Source organism: Mus caroli, chromosome 5, assembly GCF_900094665.2.
Source record: "Mus caroli chromosome 5, CAROLI_EIJ_v1.1, whole genome shotgun sequence".
Classification (NCBI taxonomy): domain Eukaryota; kingdom Metazoa; phylum Chordata; class Mammalia; order Rodentia; family Muridae; genus Mus; species Mus caroli.
The window spans coordinates 20,251,630-20,269,170 of NC_034574.1; the positions used below are offsets into that span (position 1 = coordinate 20,251,630).

The 17,541-nt window shown below is 36.4% G+C and overlaps 1 protein-coding gene across 16 annotated transcripts in view; it reads right to left on the minus strand.

Annotated features, from left to right (window-relative positions):
* Kmt2c (lysine methyltransferase 2C) overlaps nt 1-17,541 on the minus strand; it is a 234,437-nt gene that overhangs the window by 88,669 nt on the left and 128,227 nt on the right. For 11 of the 16 annotated variants that reach the window (XM_029477434.1, XM_029477427.1, XM_029477437.1 and 8 more), the window contains exons 11-18: nt 17,020-17,171; nt 16,477-16,590; nt 15,626-15,703; nt 13,675-14,378; nt 7,012-7,131; nt 4,412-4,528; nt 543-644; nt 263-367 (exon numbers count right to left, since the gene is read on the minus strand). In XM_029477434.1, coding sequence (XP_029333294.1) covers nt 263-367; nt 543-644; nt 4,412-4,528; nt 7,012-7,131; nt 13,675-14,378; nt 15,626-15,703; nt 16,477-16,590; nt 17,020-17,171 — 1,492 coding nt within the window. The remainder of the gene's footprint in view (nt 1-262; nt 368-542; nt 645-4,411; nt 4,529-7,011; nt 7,132-13,674; nt 14,379-15,625; nt 15,704-16,476; nt 16,591-17,019; nt 17,172-17,541) is intronic. The other 5 variants (XM_029477441.1, XM_029477438.1, XM_029477436.1 and 2 more) reach the window with 2 other exon arrangements.

Below are 17,541 nucleotides of genomic sequence, written 5' to 3' on the forward strand. Positions count from 1 at the left end.
GAGAGGGAGAGGGAGAGGAGAGGAGAGGAGAGGAGAGGAGAGGAGAGGAGAGGAGAAAAAAGGCAAAGGAAAAGAGAAAAAGAAAAACTCCTACAAGTTATTGTTTGACTTCCAAATATCCACACGCACATGTTCAGAGACACACAAACATGCATGCACACGCACACATACATATACATGCATATACAAAGGCACACATGCACATAAGTAAATAAATTCTTTATTAAAAATACTTTAACTCATTTAATCTAAGCACATTTACCTTAATACTGACACAGTATGGATGGTAACATTGACCACACTGTGAACAGGCAAGTAATCTTCCTTCTGCTCCTTGGCCGAAACTGCCACAAACTACACACATATCCTGAAAATTAATAACATGTAAAGCTATTTTAAATTGCAGATAATGCTAAGATTACACAGATTTTTAAAATATATTCTTAATTAACATAGTATTATAGTCTAACTGGATGATATCTAGGCAGATGGTATAGATTAAAATGGAGAAGAATTGAAAAACAGAAAATTTAAGTTCAAACCTGCTGCAAAGTGAACTTGTCACTACTAGAAAACAAAACAACTGTATTGTGCATAGAGTTTTCTTCTTCATCTTTATTTGATGAAATATCTGCAGCAGACACCTACAAAAAGCAAAAACACCGAACAAGCTATGTTACTTACTTGTAGTACTTACTTTTAAATACTAACTTAACTGAAAATTCTTATCCAAATAAAGATTTTGTCCATGTCTAAACTAACAATTCTTCATAGCATTAATTGAGAAATACTTTGACTCAATAGTCAGACATGGTGGTGTACATCAATAATTATTGCACTAAGAATCCTGAGGCAGGAGGATTACCTTGAAACTAGCCTGATTACACAGCAAGTCCCTGTTTCTAAAAATTACATCATGATCATTTTTTTTTAGTTCACATAGTGATTAGATGTACAAGTGCCAAAGATAAGGTCAAATGAGAACCTTAAAGTCTGTCTTCAGTAATTATTACACAGAAATTCTAATCATGAAACTATAAATTTATAGCATATGTAAATATATGCATATTACTTTTAGTGCCACTTGAGAACAGCAATGTGATTAGTTGAAACTAGAATATACTATAATACACATAGGAGTCATCAAAGACTCAGTACCAGACTCAGAAGAATATAAAAATAGTTAGTTATCAACCTTATATACATTACATGAGGATATGGTAATGATTCAAATATAGGAGTCATAAGGCACATTAAAATTAACTTTCTTAGTTCACTACAAGTTTTTAAATGTAGCTCCCAGGGAGTTTTAAATTGCATATGTGGTTCCTACTCATTGCTACTAAATGCCACTACTTTAGAATATTATTATCATTGGTTTATCAAAATGTCAGTATTAGTAGAACAATTACCAACCAGGGGTACTCATTTCTGAATTTAATTATATTTCACCAAATCAACTAGGCAGGCACCATGCCCACACAAAAGTTCTGATTTAGACAGAGTAACAGGGAACCAGGAGGCCAATACTAAAATACTAAAATATGATCCTCTGCCCTTAAAAAACTAGAACCTACACTGAACATGCTATAGTCAAGGTCAAAACATATATTCTAAAATACTTTTATTGGGGAATGGCTAAAATTTTAACTAAAAATATATTACTGTAACATTTTCAATTTAAATGAGATTTATTCAATAGTACTAAAGCGATGTTATGGTCATGGCATAATTAACAGCAATTTAAAGTCTTAACAACTGCTGATGACTACAGCTACAGGGGAAACCATTAAGCAACCTAATATTTAACCCTGAGTCATGACGAAAACTTTTGAAACATTTAAACATGTGAAATGGCATCAACCTGCATCAGTCCCAAGTGCTAGGACCATAGACATGAGCCACAAGAAATTCAGAGCAGTCATGCAATGAAGAAAAGGGCTAAAAGAGAAGCTGGGAGGGAACCAGAGGACTTCAGCAATTTCTGGGCGACTAGAAGAGCTCGAAGTCTTCAATACCTTGATTGTAACTTGATGTGGTTTTCAAGGGCTAATTAAAGTATGCATGCATGTGTCAAATATGTGTACCCTATATCAATTATGTCTCAAAAGTCTATTTTGAGTTTGACTGTTTTGAGACAGGGTCCCACTATGTAGTCCCTGCTAGCCTGGAACTCACTTGTAAATAGAGTAGACCACAAATTCAATGCTTGAGGCCTCTCAGGTGCTAGGATAAAGGATGTGAACCACCATGCCCAGAAATAAATCAGTTTTCAATTTACTTCATATAAAACACAAAGGACCAGAATCCCAGTTTTCTTGGTTCTGGTTAGTAGTAAAACTGAGTGATTTCATGCTTTTTGAACTTAAAATGGCATTTTAGAAAGTGAAAAACAGTATTTCAGTTAAATAATAAAGGTTCTAATAAAGTATTTGCCAGTATTATATACACACACATATATACATATATGTACACACATATAGATATGTCTATATATGTGTATGTGTGTGTGTGTATTCTGTTGCTGTCTGTCTGTTTCTTAGTTTTTGGCATCCTGGAACCTGGAACTCTCTATGTAGATGAGGCCAGCTTTCAACTCAGAGACCTGTCAGCCTCTGCCTACTGAACGTAGAGATTAGACTGCAAACGCACAGCCAAATCACATATATTTTTCAATGCACAATTAAGAGAAACCTCAAAACGTGTCAATCAGTATTTCTCAATCCAAAATAGTCATAAAATCTTGGACATCGCTGGAATCTGTATTCATCTACAGCCTTTCTCAGGCTTTTTTTTTTTCCTTATAGGTCTCTTAATATAGCAATTGTAATAAAAAAAAATGAGGGTTGAAGAAATGATGGCTCAGTACATAAGAGTACATACTATTCTTGTAGAGGACATGAATTTAATTCTCAGCAGCCATGTAAAATGGCTCACAACCACTTGTAACTCCAGTTCCAGAATTATGATGTCACATTCTGAATTCCCAGTGCACCAGGCACACACATACAAAAAGAAAAATATGGATAGAATAACCAAGATACAGCTCTCAGAACTCAAAAGGCTCAACAAGCTGAAGTGCCCAAGTAAGGACACCTCAGTCCCACTTAGGAGAGTAAAGAAAGCAATCACAAGTTGGGAGGGAGGGAAAGACCTGGGAGGGAAGTAGTGGGAGGGAGAGGGAAACCCTGATCTGGTATTGGGTGAGGGAAAGGACTGAAGCCCTGAGGGCCAGCAGAAAGAATGGAAACAGGCAACTTCAGGAAATAGGAGGTTGGGAGCGTCCCCCAGAATGCACCACAGACCTGGGAGGTAAGAGATTCCCAGGATCAAAGAAAGGGACCTTAGATGAAACATAGAGCCTACCTCCAGCAGGAAGACAAGATATCAAGTGAGGGATGGGGTTGCCATCCCACAGTCACATCTCTGACCCATAAATGTTCCTGTCTGAAACAACTACAGGGATGGAAATAGAGAGGAAGCTGAGGAAAAGAAAGTCTAGCGACAGGCCCAAAATGGGATCCAGCTCAAGGGGATGTCCCAAGGCCTGACACTATTACTGAGGTTATGGAGAGCTCACAAAAAAGGATCTATTGTGTCTGCCCTCCAAAAGACCCTGCAAGCGGCTAAAAGAGTCAGGGGCAGATATTTGCACCCAACCTATGGACAGAAACAGCTGACCCCTGTTGTTGAATTAGGGAAGGCTGAAAGAAGCTGAGAAGGGCGATCCTGCAGGAGGATCAGCCGTCTTAATTAATCTGGACCCCCAATATCTCTCAAATACTGGATAACCAAACAGACAGCATATACCAGCTGTCATGAGGCCCCCAACACACATACAATAGAGGACTGCTGGGTGTGTGTTCATTCAGAGATGATGCACCTAACCCTCAAGAGACTGGAGGCCCCAGGGAGTTTAGAGGTCAGGTGGGGTGGGATGGGGTGGGGTGGGAGCATCCACGTGGGGAAGAAGTGTGGGAGGTGAGCAGACGGAGGGTGGGTGGAGGTGCGGGGTGGGGAATGGAATATGGAGTGTAAAAAATAAATTAAAAATGAAATAAATTTAAAAAAAAGAAAAATATTCATATACATGAAATGAAATAAATGACATTTAAGAAGGAATCCAATAATAGTTTATTTTTAATTAAAAAAAGAAAATACACTAAAAATTCACTCATGTAGAGGGTTAGCATATAAAAAGATATCAAAGAAGAAAGAAAGAGTAGGAAGGTAAATCAGAAAAAGAAAGGACCTAAGCAGACTTCCAAAATAAAACACACTTTATCAAGTAGAGACGCAGTAAGATGTAAAGGGCGCGACTACTCCTGGGACTCTTGGGATGGAAACAACTTGTTACAAACGAGAGTATCACCATTAATTGCTACTGGAATAATAAGAGCAAAAGTCTCACCCCAGGTAATACAACAGCTCCAATTCCACTCTTTAGTTTAGACCTGCCTCTGCCACCTCGTCCTGACAGCCCAGCACCACGAGGCCTCCGCTTTCCCGGAAATCCAGACCCTCGGCCCTGCATAACAGATACAGAAGTTAACATTTCATAAAAGCCCAAAAGAACTTTTAAATCCAGATATATCAGTGAAATAAAACATTTTATTAAGTATTACACAAATATTTACCTTCTTATATAATTAGATGATACATACTAATAGAGAAGACTTACTATTTCTATATTATATATGTATCCATAATTTAGAAATAAAACTACTTAAAGCTTTAGAATCAGTGTTGCCTCTATCACCCTGAGTGCTTCCTATCAGCAGGCCTTTCCACTATTTTTGACTCCCTTACAACTTTATTCTAGGCGTTTAGAGTAGCTATCCTTACACAGACATCTCTACATGTACAGACTCTCTTCAGTACAAAGTGGTTATCAAGAAAAACTATATTCTTGGAGAGGAGAGTAACAGGAACATTTACTGAGCACTTAGTATGCATTGATTTGAGCAATATTTCTTCTCAACAAACCCTCAGGGTATGTCCACTTTAAGGATAATTGTTCTGCGGGTAAAAAAGTGTAAGTGACTTCTTAAGGTCCTCAGTTAGCATGTGGCCCACCACCCTTGGTTGTTTATTCTTTATTCTGAAATATTATAAGGTAGCAAAGTTTATTTTTACTTCTGTAAAGTGGTATTCTTCATATCATGAAAATGTGATCAATACCCTTTATTATTCAATAGCTCTCACATGAATTGAACATATCTAATTCATTTTAACGTAGTATTTAAAAGTACTTGAAGATTTTAATAAAATTGGCATAATGACAAAATAATAAACCTTAAAAATAATGTTTGAAATGGGAATAACTTATCTATATCTTCACTAACATAAGAAAAAGTCATTCAGGAAAATCAGCTAAAATTCCTGAGATCTTAAGCTGTAGGCACCAACCAATACTGGTCATATTCAGATTTATTGCTGACTGGAAAAAAGCTTGCATCTTAGAAGCATCTTAAAAACTGACTCAGAAGCAGTCAGGAAAAAAAAAATTTTCCTTCCTTATAACAGATGAAAAAGTATGCCACCTTTTCACCTGATGGCCTTCATCCATTTCATAAACTGAGCCCACTTCCTACTGAGTGGAACAGGCTCAGGGTCAAAACACTATGCTTATGTCGGGAGACTAAAGACATCACATGAATAAAGGGAAGGCACTTGGGTTTTCCCCTTCAGTTTAATTAAGTGCAAACACCTTCCAGCTCCAAGCTGCCTCTCCTTGTATTCTCACCGTGTTCTTTGGGTCCCTTAGAGTCCTTAGCTCTGAACAAAGGATAAACAGGGTAGGACTGCACTGGACAAGTTACTTTCAATAGGAATACAAGGGTGGCTTGTGGTAAGGAGGAGTATGGGGAAGAGTTAAAGCTATAATTAAAAATTAGGGCTGGTGAGATGGCTCAGCGGTTAAGAGCACCGACTGTTCTTCCAAAGGTCCTGAGTTCAAATCCTAGCAACCACATGGTGGCTCACAACCATCTGTAACAAAAATCTGATGCCCTCTTCTGGAGTGTCTGAAGACAGCTACAGTGTACACACATATAATGAATAAATAAATCTTAAAAAAAAAAATTAGGATTACAATAATCTCTTAGTTCATTTCCCCTAACATCCATAGGTATAGACTGATAGTAAGTGAAAATTGGCAGCATTTGCTACAAAATCATTTTTTAAAATCATGGTTTATTCTCTTAAATTTGGTATAGTGGCACGTGGCTGTAATTCCAGCACTTGGGAGTCTGGGGCAGAAGGATTTGAATAGAATTCAAGGCCAGGTTGGGCTACATAATGAAACCAATCTCTAATCAATCATCTAATTAAAATGAATTAACTAAAGTTATGCCGCATTACCTTAGATGACTACAGTTATCTGGGTAAGAATAAATGTGCCCTTCCAATTTTAATAGAAATGAAGAGAACATACTGTGAAAGTTTTCTGAAGCCTTTCACTAGTCTAACTTAAGTAGCTCTATTCCAGAAACAACTCCATAGAGAGGATAGGGAAAACTACCTCCTTCCGTCAAGAAAGTATTCTGACTTTTGAAATGATTATTTCAACCATTTCACACTACTTAGCATTAAGAACTAAGAGAGCATCATTAGCTCATAACATGGGGACACTCTGTGTCTATGAGGTGAACGTGCACAATGGAGCTTCCTGACACTGTAGTACATTTCCTCTGTCTGTATGTAATCGATTCAATTTATGATACAATAAACGAGCAAGTCCAAAATTACACCTTATTCTATGTGACAAGAATTTTCTCTTCAAAGAAATACTTATAACAACAACAAACGAAAATCATTCAGACAAAGATGCATTAAAAATATATCTTTAAATGCTACAATTTAACTTCCTCCTCATTAAAATCTTTAAGAGAAAAATGTTTAAAAGTGGCTCTGAAAGCTGAATCTAGAAAAGGTTTACTTTTTAACATCCAATAGAAGAAAACAAACCAGAAAGAAATGATACATGAGTGTAAATGCAGTTTTATTTACCACTTTGATGCTCCAAATGGCACTGCCAGAAAGCTGCCTGGGTTTAAAAATTTCCCGGCCTTCTGAAGTGTCTGGGGCCCAGGAAGGCGGGCTCACTGTGTTATGGTTACTCCAAGCCCCCTAGGGTATGGCAGGTGAGAAAATAGATGTATAAAACTCAGCAACATAAAAGATCAAAGCCAGCAACTAAAACATTTTAGGACGGCAAAAGTAAATGCAAACGTATGGAAAATTAGGACAAATTGCTTTAAGTTTGGGAAAATAAACATCAACTAAAGTGACTTTAACTCAAATGTTTGCAAGCATAACTTACATTAAATATTTAAGTAGAAAAATCATACAATAAAGTGAAATAAAAATCAAGATTTATATAGCATGACTCATGAGCTATAACTACAGTAGAAAAATAAATGTAAAAGTCAGTCATGGTCTAAGAATTAATACTAGAAGAAAACACTCAGGGATTATACTCATCTAACAAGTATGTCTGAACCAAAACAGGGGAAGAGACAACCTTAGAGAGTGTTGTATTCATTAGTATAAACACTCAAACCAGCAGGCTAAAGGATGCGCTCAGAGGAGGGCATGGATGTTGGATGATTTTTATTGATGGGAATGATATCTTAAGAGTAAGTATACCCAAGGAATTAATTTGAATAGTTAAGAGATTATTAAAGCAAACTGTCCTAATTTGCAAATTAAAAGACTAAGACACCTAATATACAAGAACCAATGTCTCATAGTTAAAATAAAATGAAGGCATTTTACTTCCAAGTAACCACACTGAGCAATCTCAACTAATCTGATGAAGCTAACCGAAGAGCAAGAACAATGTTTATTCCACCAACGTAACAGTTTAAAGAAAAACAGAAGAAGACCTTATTTTGAGTAAAGCAATTTAAGAATCTGTATGATTATTTTACCAGTTAAATGACAAAATCTTAAAACAAGATATATTATACTTACCATGTGTCTAGAACATTATCAAACTAGTAAGAATACCAGTAATAACAAAAATGAAATCAGCAATTTAAACAACCAAAAATAAGAGCAGGGCCATCAACTCACAATGAAGAGACAGTTAACAGTTAATGATGTTTAGAGGGAAAAAATTAAGAAACGGAAAGGAAAAACTAATTGTACTTCTAACTCAAACTAAGCAGCCACACGTCTTGAGGCCAGCACCATCACCAGCGTCTTTATCTGTGTCTTACTGTGAGTCACTTCCCTAACCACACTTTACCCAAGTGCTGTTAACAAGGACAGAACCTCTCAGCATAGCACGCCCAGTCACTCCTGCTCACTGCAGCACTTCTCATGGCATCTGGGTCTGCGCCAACATCCCTGCATTAGTCAAGGGGCCATAGGAGGTCCATGTTGCCCAAAGTCCATTCTCTGTTCTCATTTTCCTCAAGACAGTTGTATTAATCTGGTAGTAGTACACCTCCCTCCATGATTAGTTCCCTCCATTTCCTATGCAAGTTCTTCCTCATTCACTCCTAAAGCCCTCATATTTCCTAGGAGCTGAAGCCTAAATCCTAAACACTATTTACAGAGAACGTTTGAAATATCATATTGGAAACAGTTCTACATTCATTTTCTAGTTCTAGCTTTTTCTAACATCTTCAAGGAAGTATTTAATTTTTTTCTATTTCCTTAATACATCCATCTTTTTAAGAAAAATAAACTTCTATAGAGGTTTGAATGAGAATGGCTCCTGTAGGCCCAGAAACGTATGTCTGAGCATTTGGTATCTAGTTGGTTAAAGTGCTTGGGAAGGACTAAGAAATATGACCGAGAAGGAGGAGATGAGGTGTGTCACTGGGGGATGAGGTTTTCAAAAGATTTGCACCATTCCCAGTTGCTCTGACTCAGCTTGTGGATTAAGATGCAAGCACTCAGCTACTGCCCCAGTGCCATGTCTGCCTGACTGCTCTCATGTTCTCAACCATCTGGCTCATGGAATCTAACCCACTGAAACTATAAACCTCAAATAAACCCTTTCTTGTATAAATTGCCTTGGTCATGGTGCTTTCTCAAAACAGCAGGAAAGTACCTAGACAACCTCTAACAGGTGTCACATCTCAAATCTCTCCTATAGTTGGTTTGTTTGCTAGTCTTTCTCAGTTTTATAATGGCATATAGTCTTCTGGTCAAAAACATGTTCTCTGCCCTTCTGATCTGTTTTCTATGGACCCTTCCACTCAAAGCATTAGCAAACTTAGAAGAATTGATCACATTTGTCTCTGGCCATTACACTCCCCTCAGCACTTCCACTGTCAGCATCCAAGTCCTGCCTGCCACTGTCTTGTACACCATCTGCTCTAACAGTCAGGTATTTCTGCTTCCTTCCACCCCGTGAGAGTCTCCTCAAGACTTTTCTCTGCCCAGCAGCTAGATTAATTCTAAGAAATATAAATCTCACCTAACAAGAAACTAACCAATTTTGAACCCTCTGATTGTGCCTCAATTCACTTAAAAGGCAAACCTTTCCAGCTGCTCCCCAACCCCCACACACCATATATATTTTCTCCTTGTCTGTGCATTCTTCCTGCCCTTCAAAATACTGTACTATCGACAATCAGAGCCCAACTGACATAGCTATTTCCCCCTTCCAATCCCAAAAACTGGATGGCTGCTTCTAACCCTTCAGGTAAGGCCGTGGGTACCTCCTCATCAGACTCCTCCTTGCCTAGCACCATAAGTGAGCCTGTCTTCCTTACTGGATTAGTAGGCTTCTCTGGTTTTAGCACTGAGATCCTCTGCACCCTATCATTCTATTCAGCGGTACAGGCAAGCTCTAGCTCAGCCTAGTCGTCACTACTTCCACTCCCTTTCACTAAGGATAATTCCTTAATGCACACATTGCATGCCTACTACAAATTATCATAAAAAGTAAAACTTCAAGATAAAAATAGTGTTAAGTTTTTTCATAAATAAGAATTTTCTGGTGATTATGTTTTATTCATCATAATTTACGTTAGTTTTGATGCCAAAATTGTATCCCATTTCAAATAGTATTTACATTTCATATAACATGGATGAACAAATTAAAGAGCTTACAAGACCAAGAAAATCTGGGTGTCAACACAGGAATAATTAGGAAACTACTTGGCGGATATGAAGAATTTTTATATAATAAAAGCTTGATAGTTGCCTAATGAATTTTAATAAGTGTATTATCATAGGGCACAAGAAGATAGATTATATTCAATTTTAAAAGGAACTAATGAAAAATCATGTATGTATTTTGACAAAGAAAAAATTACCTAATATATCTTTAGACCTTAAAACTGAAAATACTGTTCTAATTGTCAAAATTCAGTTATACATCATCCTTTAGACCCCATCTTTGAAGAATAAGAACTTAAAGCACCGAGAAGAGGTGAGTTGCCACTGATGGCTATGCGCTTGCCTTCTGCATTATGTTCTGCCTACAAGTATCATCACTGCAACTACCTGGATTGGACTATAAGCACAACAACAAGTTATGGGGTTTTTTCCTCTATTTTTGTTCTTTATTGTGTCAAGTGTTCTGTTCAACAACTACTAAGCACTATTTTTCTCTTCCATTATATTTTTGCATGCATGTATTGCACTGTACTATCAAACACACTAAGCTCATCTAATTGTCCCAAATCTTGGATTTCCTTACCTCCAAAAAAAACCAAAAAACAAAAAAAACCAAAACTAATCCACAATACAATGCTACTATTAAGCTATCTACAACTAGAATAAGTAACAACAGTCCAAATATAAAACATTAAGGAACTGAAAATTGAGAAGAACTACATAGAACCCAGCTGCTTTGAAATCCAATAGTGATTATGGATAATATGCAACAAAGATTGAACTGGCTACAAAGAATACAAAAAATTATAAATATATAATGTAGGTATTTACAGGGCTGTATGATAGAAAAGGGGGACAATGATAAGTGGAAATAGTATTATGTCCAGCTTTCTATTTAAAGTCAAATCTAATCTCAGCTTTAGGAGGCTGTAAAAGTAAGACAAGAATACTCCAAGTTTGAGGACAGCCTAGGCTCTAGAATACCTTACCACCTACTTACCTCAAAAAGGGAAGAGAAGAAAGCAAAGAAAAGAGAAAAACACAGTAAATCAACACTATTGTCATGTGACTCAAGGGATGAACAACCAGAGAGGGCGTGGTACTTCACAGGCAAGTTCACACTTCTAAGTAATAAAAGTTGCCAGATGTCTTTGGTAAACATACTTGCTCAATTATGCAGATGATATTATAACAACACCTTGTCCTTATGACTTATAGCAGTCTTTTTACATAAAACACCTGTTCTCTCTCTAAAAACCCAAGGTCAGCCTCAAGTGTTGCACAGCCTTTAATTCTGCACTGGGAAGGAAGATGGAGAAGAATCTCTCTATGAGTTGGATGCCAGCCTGGTCTACATAGTACACTCCAGACCAGGAAGGGCTATATAGTGAGATCCTATTTCAAAGAAAGAACATTAAAGCCCAATTCTAATCAGATTAAGAAAGTAGACATGATTGTGATTGATAAGGCAGTGTTAGACTAAGTCACCCACTTTAGTATTCAATAGTTTCTGAATACAATTATGGCTCCTTTAGCCAAGATTGAGGGAATAGCTTTAGAACCAGCACAAGGAAACAAAAAGATTGGTGTTTCTAGTTTGCATGTGCCTTCAGCTCGGCATTGTATATACATGCAACACATACACTTTTGAAAAGATGATTTAAGATTACGGTTATTTCAGAATTTATAAACTAAAGCAGACAAGTACATGCCTATACTCCCAACACTCAGGAAGCAGAAGCAGGGCAGGATGATAACCTTAAGCTCAAGGGCAGCTCTGGCTATACAGAAAGATCCTGAATCAAGAAGCAATTTAAAAAACCAAGCAAAGGACTGTGGAATATGAAAAATGAAACAGGCTGAAAGGTAAACAAGGCAAGGGATTTGAGCAATTAAAATCTTTCCATCCTACTTCCCACAACTTCCTAAAAAGCTTTTCCCAGAGTATTCTGTTCAGCACATTACAAAACTAACAAACAAAGCAGAGGAAAAAAAGCAAAGCCTCCATCTCTAACTCAGGACTCCACTTCCAAGGTTAAGGTCAAACTTGAGCCTCAGAGGCTGTTTCAGTTAGCCTAGGGTGGAGCCATTACATAATGTTGGAGATTCACATCTGTAATCCCATCAGTCTTGAGGCTAGAGTTGGAATAGAAGGAGTTGCAGGCCAACATGGACAATAGTCATAATATTCCTCCCACAACTGTTTATACTGTTTATAATGCAGTATCTTCACAGAATGCAAAACCATAGGAACCAATATGAGACAGAGAACTACATAACTGTTATACAGCTAACTTTACAAAACAACATGAAGATAGGAGGTGGAAGGAAGTGGTTTGTGAAGAGGGAAAAAAAAGCCTCATGGGATGATAGAAGCTAAATGTCAAAGAACATATTTAAGACACACAAAGACATGGAAACACAAACACACACACAGGGCGGAGGGCAAGCACAATGTCCTGAGTTTGATCACTGGCACTCTCTGACCTATATGAACAGATAGAAAGACACACACTACTGTTCACTGAAAACGTCTTTCCCATAGAGCAAGAGCTAGTCCCTTTGCCTTTGGTGTAATTTAACTTTAGAAAATAAAAATACATAGGATTTATTCAGGAGACAAATCAGTAAAAGCAGATTTTTTATAATGCCTTTACAGCTCCAAAGTTAACGGTTTAATATTAATATATTACCACTATTGAAAAGTCAAGTAATTATTGGGATCAACTTAAATTATAAGACTTACAATTCCAAGCAAATACTACAAACTAAGCTCATCCCTACTGTTTGATATCAGAAAGCAGCCATTATGTAGAACAACAAATAATTCTAAGCAGCATTATCTTAATTTTAGTAGTCTCACTTTAACGTACTTAGAGAGAACTGTAATTCACCCCTAAAATATAGAATTTATCTTACTTGAAAACAATGACAAAGCCCAACAAAGAAAAGCAGCTTAGACTCTCAGCACAGGAAAGGCTCAGAGTGGGATGGCCAATCCACAGGGGGTCTGAGCCTTACAGTAACAGTGTGCAATTCAGGTCAGAGTGTCCACCTAGCACATTCAAGAGGTATGTCCATTACATGCTGTAGAACAGCAGCACATATTAAGACTGTTTTATCTAAGATTACTGAAGTAAATCCTATCTTGAAAAATAATTTTACAAAAGACTTAGCATTTATATACAGTAACAAACATCAAAATGAGAAACTATTCAGCATAAAATTTCTATTTGTGAGGTCAATACATATGTATCAACAATAAATGTATTACAGGGAAAGTAAATGTTATTACTATAGACATAATCTTACACTGTGTTTTTAAAGTTCTAAGATTACTTTGGAACTAAAACCACCTTTAAAATTGTTTTCTATAGATACTATAATCAAATAGATCATATTTTTATATCCTGAAGTTTAATAAACTACATTCTCAGTTAAGAGCATATTTTTTTAAATAATGCACTCCTTCCCAAACAGAAACATTAAAACTGAGTTCTATGGATGAAAAGTCAACCAAAGCTAAATGTATCCTTCCCATTTTAAATGACTGCTGCAATATCTTTTCTGTCATCATTAGCATCACCCTACCTGTTTGGACCGGGGTCTACCAGGAGAAAATTTTCTTTTGGTAATAGCTGGTTTACCCATGCCAATTTTTGGAGTGACTGAGATGTATGTTGTTGGCATGATGCTTCCAGCAGCAGAGTTGAAAGCTGGAGGGTAACTGTGCAGCATGTCACATGAAGGCAAGTCTGAACAAAGTGTGGAGGAAGAAGACACATCTGCCTTGTTCAGGTCAGTTGCTGAAGAGAATGTTGATTCTTCCTCAGCTGGTAACTCTACATATTTGTCTCCTTGGCATGAACTATCTTTGTCACAACTGTCAACAGCAAGAGTCATTTCAAAATCCACACATCCTGTGGGGAATTCAGAATTTTCCTTCTGTTCCATTTCTTCTTGTACTCTTTCTGTCAGCAATGGTTCCTTACAAGATAAGGACCTTTCACTGTGTGGGGACAATAAGGCTTCTGGTGCAGCAGTCTCAGGAGCTGATTTTGGAGGGCTCGGTTCTTTAGATGCCACCTCAGAGTCCTCTGACAGCAGCAGGTCCTCTTGTGGCACAATGGTTTGGTGTGGAAGGACTTCAATGTTTTCTGTCACTTCCATTGTGTCTGCATTTTGATCTTCCTCACAAACATGTCCCCCTTTAGAAAGCATTTCCATTTTCTCAGTATCAACCTCATGAGCAATCTCATTTGCCAAATCAGGATTCATTTTATTGTCAGATGATTCTACAAAATTTACAATATGGGTGGCATTAACTAACATGCAAATTACAAAATGTCTAATCATAAACATGATTATCTGGTTAAACTACAACTTTGAAGGTATTCAAGAAACAAAATCATTGAAGCAATTAAAGCAAAAATTCCAAATAATTTGTAAATTAAAATAAATTGTGGGCCTTTTAAGAACATGGCTTCGTAAGATCCTTAAAGTAAGTAATTTCTGATTAAAAACAAACAAACAAAAAAAAAAAAAAACACAGAGAAGAGACTCAACTAATATATTTATCTTATACCCATATGACACATTTATAGTTTAAGCACCTGCAGACTAAAAATAATGCATGGAAAGTTAAACTTTTTAAAGCTAGTTAAAAAAAAAAAATCAACAATACTAAGTGAAGTGGCAGTAGACTTTGAAAAGGGAAACTACATTAGAACATAAAGGTAATCTGTAGACACAGCTGTGACACTGCTTCTGGCTTCTGATAGGATTTCTGCCACACTAGGGATCCCTTTGATTATTACCTACACATGTTAACCTAGCCAAGACACATCCTGGATTATAATACTTGTTTATCCTCATTATCACTATCTTAAATACCAATCTTGACTAATCTATTAATATGTCAAACACTGAAATATGTATGACTGGTAAACTTTAAATCAGACTTCTAATTTATTAACGCTGGTTGTGGTGTCACATGTCTTTAATCCAGCACTTGGTTGGGAGACAAAAACAAGCAAATATCTAAGAGTTCAAAACCAAGGTGACCTACATAGTAAGCTCTAGGGCAGCCGAAGCTACAGAGTGAACCCTTTCTCAAAACACAAACAAACAAATGAACAAAATTTAGCCTGGTCTTACACAGGAGAATGGTTAGAGGTCTCAATTGGCATGAGGCTCAAGTGGCTGTACAGTGAAGAACTACTGAAAAAAAGACATTTATTTAAAATGCCATTGAAGCTGTATCAACGAAGACACTAAATTCTTCATTTATTACTTTGAAATCAATGATTAAAATTAATATATGGTCTGATACCTAAATGAAACCTTACTTTTCATTCCTGCTCTAATGACTGGCTATGAATGAAGATGAAAGAAAAACTTCAAGTAATAGATCTGTTATACTAAATGTCCAGATCATAAATCCTTCTTAGACAACCAATTCATTGTCACTCTAGCTTAAAAAAGGTTCTTGGCAACTATCTTATAATCCAATTAAATTGGACAATCTGAACATATAGCTTACCAGAAGTAATGAGACCAACTGTGTCAGGGCTTTCTAGTGGATTACTTTTCTGGGGCTCTTCAGTGTACACTTGAACTGCTAGCAATAAAAAACATATTACAGAACCTTTAAGTAAGAAGTCAACATTTCTCTAATACCACTGTCTCTATAGTAACTGAATGAGTTTTACTATAAAATGCCAATTTCCAAAACGAGCATAAACATACTTATTATATTAGTCAGTTGTACACTAAGATACAATTAGGAATCTGATATAACTTATTTTATCCAGTTAAATCTGTATAATATATAAATTTCCATGAGTTGTAAAATGTGACATTAAACATTTGAAAAACATCAAGACTTTATGTATTCATTCAAATTATGTAATTTAATACAAAACTTCATCTAAAAAAGTAAAAATTTAGAACAGCTCATAATTTAATAAGCAATTTCCTCAAATATAAAAGTTTACTAATTATACAAATTCAGTAAAGCTATTATCAACACTGTAAAAACTTAGTTGAAACATCTTTAAAATACCCTCAAAAAGCACTACTGAGGTAACTTAATATAATAAAATTTCCAAAATCTTTACAAGAAATACCTCATAATCTGTAGTAAATTTATTCACAATTATAAGAATAGATTACTTTTTAATGAAAATTACTTGTTCCCTATACAAAGTTCATACTTATTAACAAGATTAGATTACAACTGAATATGGATATGCCAAAGGTGATTTTTTTTCCCTAAGCATCTCCTCTGTACTACTGAGTCACATCTCCAGGTCTTACAATGCTCCTCCTCTTTAAACAATTTCCAAGAAGATATTTGCATACTACCTATTTTCTTCAAAACTATAGTCTTACCATCTGGAACAATTCCAGGTCTGCACTGGTGATCACTGACATCTTTATTTACTGTCTGCTCCAGAAATACCACTTCATCTTCAGTACCTTCAATTTCCATTCCACTGGCATAATCTTAACAAAAAACAATTCATTTTTTTCTACCTCAGCACAAGTTTTTTGCTTCCTCTGATAAATTACTAGCAGCAATGCAGATTTGACTTTGTTAATCACAAGCATATTTACAGTTTCAAATGTGGACATTAAAAAGCATTACAAGTTTGAGTGTGTGAATATTTAAAAAAAATAAAACTTCACAGGCTTTAGATGTGACTACTATATTTATGATCCAAGCACTTGGAGGCTAATACAGGAGGTGAATGAGTTCAAGGTTAACATGGACTACACAGTGAGACTGTTTCAAATACAAAAGAGGAAGGAGAGTTTTGTGAAATTGAAAATACAATGGGATTTGATACAAAAACTTCATTATAAATTAAGTAAACTAATCAACATATTGCTTTAAAAAGTATACACACACGTACACACACTTTTTGTTTTTACCTGTAGGTATTTCAGGCATCTCCACTTCATTCCCTGGATGTAAGGGATCTATCTCAGCTCCTAAGTGTTTACAATACATGCAGATATAGTCTTCTTTGAGCTGAGAATCCAATTCCTGATCAGTTGGTTTGTCACATTCTAAGTGAACCCATCTGCAGTGATAAGTACATTTAAATAAAAGCCTCTAATTTAAAGCCAAATTAGTACCTGGGGAAAGTGAAGTCAATTGCTTAAAAAAAGAGAATGGTTAAGGTAAGATTAAAGATGAGAAAAAGACACCATTGTATACACCAGCAAGATTTTGCTGAAAGGAACCTAAAATAGCTGTCTCTTGTGAGGCTATGCCAGTGCCTGGCAAACACAGAAGTGGATGCTCACAGTCAGCTATTGGATGGAACAAAGGCCCCCAATGGAGGAGCTAGAGAAAATATCCAAGGAGCTGAAGGGGTCTGCAACCCTATAGGTGGAACAACAATATGAACTAACCAGTACCCCTAGAGCTCGTGTCTCTAGCTGCATATG